General features: G+C 36.3%; 1 protein-coding gene across 1 annotated transcript; it reads right to left on the bottom strand.

Annotated features, from left to right (window-relative positions):
• On the bottom strand, positions 1 to 13188 carry LOC113396255 (protein HIRA homolog). The gene is made up of 20 exons (XM_026634129.2): positions 13033 to 13188; positions 12796 to 12969; positions 12554 to 12715; positions 11420 to 11577; positions 11051 to 11159; positions 10352 to 10512; positions 9956 to 10124; positions 9105 to 9199; positions 8427 to 8597; positions 7243 to 7370; positions 6460 to 6606; positions 5997 to 6213; positions 5462 to 5564; positions 5139 to 5255; positions 4754 to 4900; positions 4430 to 4526; positions 3993 to 4109; positions 3363 to 3493; positions 2672 to 2763; positions 1 to 2407 (listed from the first exon to the last, which is right to left on the bottom strand). Exons 1-20 carry the CDS (start codon positions 13067 to 13069, stop codon positions 2276 to 2278), a joined length of 2664 nt encoding a protein of 887 aa, XP_026489914.2. The 5' UTR covers positions 13070 to 13188; the 3' UTR covers positions 1 to 2275.
• Positions 13189 to 13795: the final 607 nt, after the last annotated feature.

The following is a 13795-nucleotide window of genomic DNA, read 5'->3' as shown; positions in this document are numbered from 1 at the left end:
GGCTATAGATACGGTATTTTCTTCATTCAACTATCCCATAACGACATTTTAAATTAAATATTAGAAATATACAAACATTTCTCGCTATATTTATGACTTAATATTAAATTGTATTTTTGTAAATAATACTAATAATGAAATTTTTCGAAACACAGACGGCATAAAAATATAAAATTAGAGGACACAAAAATGTCGTAACATTAAAACTAACAAATCACAAAAATTTATAACACTATCCCTGAATAATTCATTCCATTTAGATTGTCATTTATTGCAAACAATTTTTGAAGCGAAACCTTGGATGCGTTTAGAGTATAACTGCAACATTTCTGTACGTAACGATTTGAGTGAACGTTTCTAACGCATAATGACGTCACGTCTATCACATACCGAGTTGTACGCGTTATAGTTTATTAGAAGAAAATAATATATATTTTCGATTTTTATCTACATAAAGATTGTTTACATTAAAAAACTTTATGAATTAAGTTTCATTATTATATTAAGTTAAAGTGTATATAGCTGCTATTTCATGTTAAAACATTTGAAGCCTTTATAACAAACAAATTTTACATATGAAATATATTGACAAGTTCTCGGACATCGTCCATATGTAAGATCAATACAAAGTTTCAACATTCTGTCTTAGCACACTTGTCATTCTCACTGGATGGATTTCAATGGCATAGTATCTTATGTACTATTTAAATATATGGAATGAGAAACAGTCCCATCATACATTAGAAGCCATTATCAAAGTCCTCACGAACAAAATCTTGTAGAGAAGTTGTGGTTCATTTCAGTTATTAAAATGATAAATACTTTTTCATGAACACGCCCTACAGCCTATTCCATTTGAAGAAGGAATAAAGATTAACAAACTTTACATATTCCATTCAATATGTTAGTATATCCACCTATATTATGCACTGAAAACATTTCTTATTTATTTATTTTTTATTTATAGCAACACTATTCCACTTCACTTATTACATCCGCTTTAATTTTACTTCCAATGTTCCGCTAGCAACTTTGCCGACATTCAAATTGTCATTTACTCACGAATCCATTATGAATACCATATTCAAAATCTCCACTATTGATGTCTTAATAGCATTATTTGTCTCCAATAATTCTATAATTGAAAAGCCTACATATAATTGGAAATATATATAATATGTGCATTAGTGTTTAATAAAAAAAAAAAACTGACATTTTAGAATCGATTGCAAAAGTGTATGGGTTTTCAAATGTTATAAATATTTGGAATGTAATATTAAAATAAACAAAAAAACTTGACGTTAACTATGCTTAATATTAAAGTTACCATTAAACAATTAATCGTTTAGGTTCATACGAGTTATCGGCTGCAAGATCACGGCCCACGTATTGAGTGTCTGGGCAGGTGTTCGGGACCCTATGTCCTCGGCACCCTTTGTACATTTAACTACTTAGCAAAATTTCATGATGATCTATGAATAGTTAAGACGTGAAGGGGTAACAAACAAAGAAATTCACCTCTGTATTTAAATAATAGGATAAAAAGAGTATCTAACTCTAAATATCAAAATCTTTTTATTTTCAATAAGAAAATCCACAGCCTGAACCAGCAGTTAACATATACTGTAATTTATATGTAAGGATGTATATTTATCTGTGCCGTTAGCCTACCATTATCTGATTTATACCAATTGCGTTGAAGCCTTATGAAGAAGTAAGCGAGTCTTTCTGGCATTGTCACATGAGCTGCACTGGATATGTATTTTTTACTTTAAGTCAGTTGGTCTACTGGTCAGTGGGCTACAAAAAGGTAAGTGTCCACCACCAATGCGCCACCAACCTTGGTAACTAAGATGTCAAGTTGCTTAAATATGTTTACAACAATATTCCAAGAAGTATTGCAACACACAGCGGGCATTAGTTTTAGTTCACACTTATAGAAGTCATTTTGTTATTAAATGACAGTTGAACCTATCCGAATAATTGATTTCATTTATATACATTCACTAATTTAAAATAGTGCCGCGGCCACGGAAGCACATCTGCGATTCTAAAACTTTCCATTTAATCCTTGAGAGTTTTCGTCACAAATACTGGCTGAATGATTTCGAATCATTGTGTTTTAAATAACCCAAGAGAAATAAGTTACCAATTATAATTTGAAATCACATTTTTTTCAGTTCAAATCACCGTTCAAAGTCCGTGAATATTTTTCCAAAACTTCGACAACTACAACTGAAATGAACCATACACATAACACACAGGAACCCCAGCGTTAGTGTCCGTTGAGTACGGCGCCGGCCAGCTGGCCGAGCTGGTCGGCATACTCGGCGTACAGGCGCTGCCACTGCAGCTGCCGCACCAGCAGCGACAGCAGCTCCTCTAGGATGTCGTGTTTCTTTAAACCCTGGAAGATTATTAACAAACTATCATTAGATTCATATAGATATATACTCCGAAAGTAAAAAAAGTCCTGGTGATTTTTTTTTATACAATACAATTTAAATAGTCCAAATTATATAAATAAAAAGGATAACACTGACTAATTAAATAAATGTATGTCTCTAAAAATAAAAATAACGAATTAAAACATGCTATTAAATATTCTCTCATATTATTTCAAGCATCCGTGGTTCAGTGCATTCATTTTTGTATATAACGAAATGATTACCAGAATCGTATTTTGCCATTTCTTAGGAGTAGACGTACAGTGACTCGGCCCTAGTAAGTCATCCAATATGTTTCTTAACTGTTCTTCGGTTCCTGTGAAATTTAAAACACTTTAATATACAGAGACATCCAGGGAAAACGAATGCCAGTCTGCTATATAAATGAATAGTTCCGGGTAAATTGGACAAAATGAAATTATACATACAATCGACAAATAGCTACTAATATATTAATTCATTTAAATTAAGAAGCAGGCGAGTTATAAAGCGTATGTTTTTAAATATTGCGTTATCAAGAACAATCAGATCAAAAATTATTTGGCAAGCATATTATGTCTACCGGCGATACTATAAAAAATACTCCACAACTACAATTCAGCCAGGTCAAAAGCTCTTAATCTTTACTAATATTATAAACGTGAAAGTAACTCTGTCTTTCTGTCTGTTGCTCTTTCACTGAACATGATGTAAATAGTTAGATATATAAGATTATAGAAGGCATATAGTATGTAAAGTTAAATAGGCTGTAGATATTTTATTATGAATAAATTTGATAGTTGTCTAATCATTTCGTTAGCGAAATAGAGTATAAACCACTTTTAATACAGCATTTTTCATTCAATTTTAATGTAACAAGACGTTTTAACAACCAACTCGAACAAAGAGTATTTTTATGTATGTAAAGCAAGTTACCATGATGTACGAGGTGGTCGAAGAGCGCCACGAACCAGTGCCGGTAGTCTGCGGGCAGACGCAGGTGCAGACAGGCCGCCACCTGCGCCTCCAGCCAGCTGCGAGCCGCGCCCGACAGCGCCTTCGAACGTCTGCAGCGGTGACGGTACGGGGGTTGTATACGATGTTATATTTTATACTTGAGATAAAACAGTAATACATGTTGTTGGATTACCAATACACAAAAATATATATTTTGATTATGTATATTATACAAAAAAAATGAGTTTTGTTTTTATATATATTCATAGAGATATATATCATTATAATAAAAAATCTAATTTCTAAAAACTTATTACACACATATATTTATTATTTATTAAAAATGAAACAAGAATCAGCTAAATTATACACTAATTGAAAAAAATACTACTTCAAGTGCATTGGTTTCTTAGAAAAACGGATATATATCTTATATGAATGCCTAAAGCGTGCAGTCCATACTAAACTACTACTACATAGGGTTGGAGGATACCTTTATCTGCAGAGAGGTTCTTTGAGGTAACTAAATTTAAGAACTGAACTTAATTTACTACTTGTGTAATCTGCAATGACATTTAGGGCCTTTTTATTTAGACGTGAGTTACGTACGGGTGCGTGCGCAGCGCGGGCACGTGTGCGTGCGGCGCGCGCGTGCGCGAGGGCGCCCGCGGGCCCGCGCCGCCGCCCGCGCGCCGCACCGGGTCGCCCGCGTCCGCCCACACCACCCTGAGGTACGACACAGCGTAGCACGAATTAATCCACCTAACGTTCGCAGACTTGAATGAATTAAATCGTAGATCTACCCAAAATAGAAATATTATAAATATTTGTAAATCTTAAAAAAGATGCCTTGCTTATGGTTGTAGAAACCTATTAATATTTTGGCTATTATAGTTAAATATGTATTCACATTACATATGTTTAAGTTATTTATTATAATAATTGATCTCTAGTTTATTGTTATTATGTTTTAAGATTACTGTATTTTATATTTGCGGTGTACAATAAAGTATATTAACATTAATATTTTATTAATATAGTCTTACCATGCGCATAACTTTTTGCAATAAATATAACTTTTTCCATTACTGAGTGAGATCATTGGATTGCCGTCTTCGAGTAGAGAACAATTTGATACTGTAACTGAAAAAAAAAATGATTTTTTTTTGTTAATATATATTTTTTTATTGATAAATAAATATACTATTATCTTAGCTACATACGTAGCTTAGACGACACTTTAGACATTTCATAAATAAATCTTCAACCCATAGATAAATAATAACGATATATTTCTGTAACTTTTTTTTTAATGTATGTAATTAAGACATACCTAATAATATATGAAAAACCAAAATATAAATTCTTACCACCATGCGAGAGTAGATTCCTAAAGCAAAGCGGTCGCACGAGGCACGTGGCAGTGGAAAGGTCCCATATGGCGAGCTCGGCAGACGTGGTCACCACCGCGAGCGTATCCCCGGACAGAGTCATTTTGGCAGCTTGAGATGGTAGTGCTAGAACACGTTATAATTTATAATTAAGAGTGGTCTAGAAAAATATTATTATGTTACGACATTTCTGTTAAACATTTTAGTATATTTATATTCACTAATTTGAATACACTAAAGCGGTTGAGTTCAAATTATGGTTATTTTGTGGTATTTTCGGATAGCTCCGATTTGTAGTAGGTTATCGTATCCTGTGTCGTGTGTCGTGTCGTATCGTGTGTCGTGTGGTGCGTGCGGTGCTCACCGAGGTGCGGCAGTGCGCGCGCGGGTGCGCGTGCGAGTCTCCACACGTGCAGCGCGCCGTCCGCACACGCCACGCACGCCCAGCGCGCGTCGCACGCGATGCACGTCACGGGGGAACCTGGGGGTGATGTTTCATTATTATTTTAGCAAGCATAACGAGCACTGGCTCACTCACCCTTCAAATCAGGACACAACACTGGAGAAGTATTGCACATCCATTTCTATGTATGTATGTAAAATTATTATTCATCCATTATACATAATGCCTTAATTAATCACTTGGCCTCCAACAAACACATAGTTGAACATTTTCTGTAATCTTACCTAAATAAGTTTCCCAGATGGGGTCGTTTGAGGCCGAGTTGTTCGGTATAAGCTCGAGTCGCGATAACGTTCCGTAGTGCGTGTTGCAAGCTTTGTTCACAACCTGAAAGTGTGAAAGACGGTGTATGATAAAATATTCGTATTTTAGGTATTACTTGCTAAAATAAAAATAATATATCAACATTGAACTTAAATCATTGATTTTGTAATATTTTCAATTTATATAAATAATATTAAGTATATTTATAGTAATATAAAATAACTATCATCGGGAACGATGACTTTTATATTCCAATATAAGGTGTATAAATAGCTCTTATAAATAAGTCCTCTCTGTGCCAGTAAAAATGTGAGCGAGCCCAATTAAATTTGATTAAATTCGAAATGTTATGCTTATGCTTAAAAGAGGAGTTGGTCGCCTAACTCCATCCATCCATATAGTATCCTATACTAGGTGTGATCCTAGAAAGTCGGAGTAAGTCCTTTCATGAATTGAAAAAGGAATCATTTTCAAAAGCCTCTGAACATGTAATACCTGCAATCTCAAGACGCCAGCGGCTCGCACGACCGGTCCGGCGGTTCCGAGCGCCGGCGCCGGCAGCGCGGGGGCAACTGGGCCGGCGTTCTTTAAGGTGGGAGACCCCGAGGCCCCCGCGGTGGGAGAGGCACAGCTGCGCTTGGCGTGCAGTTCGTCTACGCGGGGGCCCGGCAGACTCGCCGCCGTGCGCTTGCGCAACCTCTGCTCCAGACCGCTGGAAGTAACATATAGTAAATGTTCGCATCATATATCTCGATACTGTTTATTGTGTACTCGCTGTCGGTTGGTTGTTAGGCTTAAAAAAGTCTATGTCCTTCCTTAGGGTTCAAGCTTGCTTCACACCAAATTTCATCGAATTATTTACTTTCGCATTTATAACATTAGTATATTACATAGCATATCTACCAATCGAATGTGACAATTCTAAATAGTTTATATTCTAATATAATATCTAACATACGTGTCGTTCCGCACGCTGGTGGTGGCGTGGTTGCTGACGTTGGGGTGTATGATGATGTCGTCCCGTCGCTCCACCTTGATGCGGGACTTCCCCTGCGAGGACGTGCTGAAGCAGCTCTCCGTAGCGGGCTGCGACCCCAGAGACTCGCTGTTAACGGACACGTATATGTTTATATTAAACCTTGTATAATTATTACTTACCACCCATCCGTATTATTAAAATATTTTTATATTATAAATAAAAATAGTCAGACATTTATCACCGAAATGATAAATGTCTGATAGTGAAATGCTATATGACCTTCGAATTCGACCTACGTTTGCGAATTTAGAGGCTGAATTTGAAATTTAAAGGCTGATTTTGGAGGCCGAGGTTAGAGGCAAGTTAGAGGTTGAATTTGGAGGCCGAGGTTAGAGGCAAGATTAGAGGTTGAATGTGAAAGCCAATGTTAGAGGCAAGATTAGAGGTTGAATTTGGAGGCCGATGTTAAAGGCGAGATTAGAGGCTGAATTTGGAGGGCGAGGTTAGACGCGATATAAAAGATCGAACTTGGGGGCTCAGATGTGGGGCCATGTTTAGAGGGCGAGTTTAAGAGGCCGAATTTAGACGTTGAAGTACAAGGCGAGATGAAGAACGATTATAAAGACAAGTTTGAGACCGGGTTAAGCGGCTGAGATCAGTGGCCAGGGTTAGTGAGTGAGTTTAGAGGCCGGGTTAAGAGGGCATGTGCGTCGATTCATTCGAATTTGTGGTCAAATGTAGTCGGGCGCAGGCGGCAGTTACTTGGCGTCGACGCTGGTGAGCGGGATGTACACGGGCGTGATGCGGCGCTTGCCGTCCGACGTGCGCGTCTCGATCTGCCGGTCCACGGGCCGCGGGGGCAGCGGGGGCAGCGGCGCGGGGGCGAAGGGCTGCCGGGACACACACGGGGGTTACTTATATCACGGGCAGGCGAGCGGCCGCCTGCCCAGGCGTTATCGACATCTTTACTATTTGCGCTTATATTGGCGCTTCAAGAAACAAAAAATGCGCCACCAACATTGGGAGCTAAGATGTTATGTCTCCTGAGCCTTGTACCGCTATTTCGCGGCAGAATATCTGATGAGTGGATGATACCCACCTGGACGTGTTAGCACAGAGCCATACCACCAAGTATTCGAACGAAGTGCTCTAACGCGACTTACAGTATAGAGAACTGGGAGAAAAGGTCACGTAAGGAAAAAACATTTTTCCCTCTTCAGGCGACCTTTACTTCCCTTTCTCTTTTTTTATGGTATCGGTAGGCAGACGAGCAAATGGGCCACCTGATGGTAAGTGGTCACCACCGCCCATAGACAATGGCGCTGTAAGAAATATTAACAATGCCTTACATCACCAATGCACCACCAACCTTGGCAACTAAGATGTTATATCCTTTGTGCCTGTAGTTACACTGGCTCACTCAACAATACTGAGTACTGCTGCTTGGCGGTAGAATATCTGATGAGTGGGTGGTACCTACCCAGACGGGCTCGCACAATGTCCTATCACAAAGAAATCTATCTATCTATCGTATACTGTTTTATATAATATTATTCAAACTTATTTTTTGTTATTGTTTTAACTCATACGGAATTTGTATAACAATTTAGTCATTGACATTTAACTATTCTCAAGTATTGTTAATTTATTTTATTGTATCAGTTATTATTTAATACATAATATACTGCGTGCGAAATTCGTTCCAATCGGGTGTCTCGCGTCCTTTTTTGTAAAGATCTTAGCCTTCAGTATTCATTAGGGACTAACTGAAGCTTCAAGCGCGTCAGATGACGTCAGCATACGAATTGTTCACAGATAAACACTCGTGAGCAGCTTGACCCTCACACCTTAACTTTATTTTTTCCGTTCCTACTCTACTGTAATGTGTATATCTAGCTATATTTTTAGTAGTACATTCAAAACACTTATAGTATATTAATATGTACCTGTGATTTATCACTCTTCGGCGTGATCTCCTCCTTTGGCGGTTCCTTCTTAGCTTCTTGCTTCTCCCGAGCCAGCAATATCTCGGGACACTCCACCAGCAAGTTGGATGTGAGATCACCGCCGGGCTCGTTCACGAAACATTTCCCATATATCTTCTCGTAGAAGGCATTCTGTTCAGAAAATTTATCGTATATTTCACAGGATTATATTAGATTAGCAAGCGTCGCTGAATTTCCATGTACTGAATGTTTTTACAATTCATCTTGTGTCGTCAAAAAAAAAATGTCCTGAGAAAATCGTCACGTTTCGGATGAAGATCTGCCACTTACGTATCCATCAAACCGCATTGTGTAGAGTTGTGGACTAAGGTCCAACCCTCCTCAAAAACAAGAATAGAAGAGTAAAAACAAGAGTAGAAGAAGTCTCAAAAACAAGAATAGAGAGCCCAGCAGTAGAACATTTATTTTATCTTATTTTATAACATAAGCGATGGTTTTTAAAACACAATAAAAATTACTGGTACTCCGGGAAACAGCTTCAAGGAAACATGAGAATATTAAAAACTGTTTAGCAAAGAGTATTATTTTACCAACTTAATATTTTTAGCCGTAGATTAAGTAACTTAGTTCTTGATTGAAGTTGAAATAAATATAATCAGTTAAATATACTTGGGTTACCTTTTCCTCGAGAGTGAGCGGCGTGCCGATCTCCGTTTTCGTGAACTGTATGCACGCGACCGTGCCGTCTGTGCTGCAGGCTAACAGTTTCAGTCCTGAAATGTTAGAAAAGATTTTTACCTTTCAACTTTATATACGTTTTTTTTTTTATTTTAAAATTTAATTCAATTGTTTAGCTAAATCAAATCAAAGCATACTTTATTCAAGTAGGTTTTTACAAGCACTTTTGAATCATCATTTAACAAACTATATTAAGCGAAGCTACCACAGGTTCAGAATGTAGATTCTCCCGAGAAGAACCAGCAAGAAACTCAGTAGTTACTCTTTTTCAACATACTAAGTCATGTTATTTAAATACCATTATATATGTATGTAATATATCCTCCCTGGAAATCAACGAGCTATGTTATGTCTTAGTGTGTTTATGTTAAGCTTCTTTTTATATTTAACAAATTAATGGAGTCTTTATTGGTTATTGTACCATTTATGTACTGTTATTTATTAAGGTTTATTATACTGTTTGTTTCGCTAGAAAAAAAAAATCTAAAATTATCAAAGATATTTTGACTGCATTGTATTTGATTTTTAGTTTAAAATATTTACTAAGATTTTATTTAAAAAAAAAACTGGTGTCGAAAATGCACATTCGACCGCTACTACGGTCATAAGCATAAAGCTTATATAATTATATTATCAAATAAATTATAGAGGTATTAAAATGGTTGTTGCACCAAGTGAATAATTATTTCAAATGAAATTTAAACATTAAGCTTAAGTACTGTTCATTTAACCTAGTAATGGTACCTGGTCTAGGTACCATTAACCCATATATAATTTCAACGAGCAGGTACCGTCCGAGCTCCAGGAGAGGTCGAGCACGCTGTCGCTGAACAGCTCGTGCACCACCACCAGCGGCCGCTTGAGCGACGTGAGCCAGATGGACAGCGAGCGGTCGCGCGACCCCACCGCCGCGCAGCAGCACTTCTTGCCGTCCTTCACGAAGATGTTGCTGTTGAAGCGCTGGAAGGTATACCGATTGTGCTATTTTTCTTATGCTAATGGCTTGCAGTTATATACAATTGTACAATATACACATATAATATATACTACAATAATAAATAATTAAATAATGATAATCATCAGTTCTCTTTTGTCAGCAAACTCATTGCTCCAACCGCGAATCGAATGGTCGCAACCATTGTAAAAAGTCACTACAAGGCGTTGGTACAATATAATATGTGTCTCACAGCACACGTGACGGCCTTCTTGTGCCCCACGAAGTCCTTGTCACAGCGCCAGCTGTCTCGCTCCACCACCTGCGCCGTGGGCCCCCCCCCGTTCATGGCGTGCGCGGACAGCACGTACTGACCGTCCGGCGACCACGACAGACGTAGGACGTGAGTTGTACCTAAAATGTACAGCTAATTAATAGGGGTTGGTTTTTTGGGTTAATTTTATTTCGTTAACTAAACAGATTTCCAAAAGCATGATGTATATAGTCTTCTTTATTTGCCTGCTTGTACAGGTTAATAATTTTAATTGTATAACTCTAAATCTTATTACAATCTGTTGGCTCTAGACTACGCTAAGACCTTAAAAACAAGGTTTGAGATTTTAAGACACTACATTTAAACATTTTAGAGGCCTGATCTGCTACATTCTTTTTCTTCTCAACAAGAAAAACAACCTTTGCCCACAAATAGAACATATACTGAGCGCCAATTCTTAAGTTGCCGTTAGGTCAAAGTTGGACTGGAATAAAATTGGGATTGTATCGTAATTGATATAAATAAGTAGAAATGGCGTCAATTATGATTAATTTGAAGTTTAATTTGTGAGGAACGAAGTTAGATGAGAACAGAATCGGTATAGTATTGACCCCCAAGCTGTTATTTTTTCTTATTTTGGATATTTATGAAGTACGACAAAATAAACATAGAAGTCACCTCCACATTCTTCAAAAGATTCCGTAATCACTGCTTGCGATGCCCAATCGGCTGTCTTCCAGACTCTTAGAGATTTATCATCGGATTGAGATGCTAAATATTTTCCCACCTAAAATAGTATATACAAAATTAATTTAACACAAATGTCAAACACTGGAAGTATTAAATGTAACAAAAAATATTTATTAATAGTGTAATTATAGATTTTCAAACATTACTGGTCTATTTTATAGTAACATTATGCCCAACAACTGTAAATAAATTGTGTATAAGGTTGTCGAAATGCGGATTAATATTTATGAGAACTATTTTACTATTTATTTCTTTAATAAAGTAAAATTTAAAATTGCCTTTTTGAAGTGTACTTACAGGATCCCAAGCAACTCCTTTCACTAAGCCCGTGTGGCCATTCAACACACACACCATTTCTGGGAACTTTTCAGCATTCCAAATGATTATTGTGTTGTCAACGCTGCAGCTCGCTAACCACTTGTCTAATGGTGACCACGCAAGATCCAGAACATCTCCTGAAAACATAAGACCAAGTATAAATAGCTCTTTAAAACACTTTAATAATGGGCACAGGAAGTATTACACAGCCAGATTGAAATGGCATAGTTTCTACACTTACAGTGAGATTTGATGACACTATATGAAAGGGATTCATAGGAATTCCTTCTGCTAAAAAGACACAGATCGAGAAACCTCATCTGAATGGCTTATTGTGTTAACACAGATTGCCATGTTACAGACTCATTAAAAAAAATAAAAAAATAGTGGTGCTCAAAAAGTTGTGTTTTAGCTGAAGTTATGGATAAAAGGAGATGTAATTTTAGGACAGGAGGGTATTTACAAACTAAGATATAACGAGATCCGCATTTTGAGGGCCGCCATGCCAATTTTTGGACCATCAGTGAGCCATCCCAGGGGTCACCAAAAAGATTTATTGGGATATTGCCAGAAAAGTGTTTACACCCAGGGTGATTATTGTCCATTAGTCGGGACTGACAATTATTATTTAAAGTCTATTACAATATTTAAAAAAAAAATGACATCATGTTAATTTATAACATATTTAAGAGACACAATAACTTATATTTTAATTAACATACAATACATAAATATAGTAAGTTGCAAAAATCCATCCTAAAACTATATGTACTTTGATTCACATAAACTGTATTAGCAATTTTAGCCTTCCTCAGGGCTTATCAAATAAAATGAAGCATTTTCTTATCTCTAGTCTCTCTAGAGTTCTTTTCTTTAAAGTTAGTTATACACTATCAACTGATAACAAAATATTTAAATTTAACAACTCATATGGGTACTCCATACATAGTGATACTTCTCTTAATGTGTAGACAAAATTGATGTATTATATGAACCATAATATACTATGTATACTTAAGTTAAACAATAATGTTGACTATACAGAAATAAATAAATTGCATCACAAAACTTTCAAAGTATATTATTGCTACTAATATTAGACACAATACTGACCTGCATGTCCTCTTAACGTTGTCAAGCACCTCCAAGTTTCAGCTTTGTGTTTACCGGTGGCTCCCGCAGCTACGCTAAGTCCCCATACCATAACTAAGCTGTCATCACCACCAGATGCCAGGTATCGACCTCCGTTACTCCATCGCACACAATTTACACATGCTGAAACATACATTTTATTTTTATACTTTCTCTGTTTGTATTTAGTACAAGTAATTAATATAAATTTAAGACAGTCTAACCTAAATGGTTATCCATTTGACATAGCATTTTCGGAACATTTGAATCCCATTCCACTTCTTCGAATAGTACAGAGTTAAAATTCCAAACCACAACTCTTCCAGAGTCTTCTCCTTGCCCGCCAGTGGCAAAGCGTTTACCAGTTGGATGGATGTCCACCGAAAATATTGGCTTCTCTGAAATTACAATTGCTTTAAAAAAGAAATATTTTTTTTAAAAACAACTTGAACATAACTTACCATCATGATTGACCCAGCTGGGTTTATAGAGCTTCATTTATAAATAGTTATAGAAATATGTGCCGAAAATAACAACAAATTTGTTTATTTTCACCTAAATTTTATAATTGACAATGACATTTATTTTAATTCTCGAGTCTCGACTCGACTCCCGGCCAGGGCATGCAACTCTAGTACATTAATTAGAAAAAAAATGTATAGAAACTAGCGCCATCTTGTAGTCAATGCCCCTAAACTTACTTAAACTTTAAAACTGTTGTTGTTTATGCGCTCGCTAGATGACATTAGCATAGTAGTAAATTGGTTTTTCAGAATTATTATTTTTATTTAATATTCCAACATTAAGTACATCTCTGATCCAAATTACAACCTGATCCTTAAATGATCCTCACAATTAGGCATTTTTATTAATATTATACTAACGTTTATACTAGCGTAACATTATTATTAATATTATATTAACGATTTACATACTTATAGATAGAATTATGAGTAAGAAGTTATAATGAAGAATAGTTCTAACTCATAATTAGAATTATGTATATTTTTAGGTTCTTCTTTTAGGCTGTATTGTATGGAAACTGATGTTTGTGAAAAAATTGTAAAGTTATTAGACAAAATGTATTATATGATTGTGGCTTGTTTGCGTGAGGCTCCTGAATCATATTGATATGAAAATGAGATTTTTTATAGATTGTAATTGCAACTTTAATGTAATATCTTGTGAAAAGCATAAAGGCTCATTAATTGATTATATTAGTAA

This window comes from Vanessa tameamea, chromosome 8, assembly GCF_037043105.1.
Source record: "Vanessa tameamea isolate UH-Manoa-2023 chromosome 8, ilVanTame1 primary haplotype, whole genome shotgun sequence".
Taxonomy (NCBI): domain Eukaryota; kingdom Metazoa; phylum Arthropoda; class Insecta; order Lepidoptera; family Nymphalidae; genus Vanessa; species Vanessa tameamea.
Note: the sequence above shows the minus strand (reverse complement) of the source record. Positions and strands in the feature narration are given on the sequence as shown.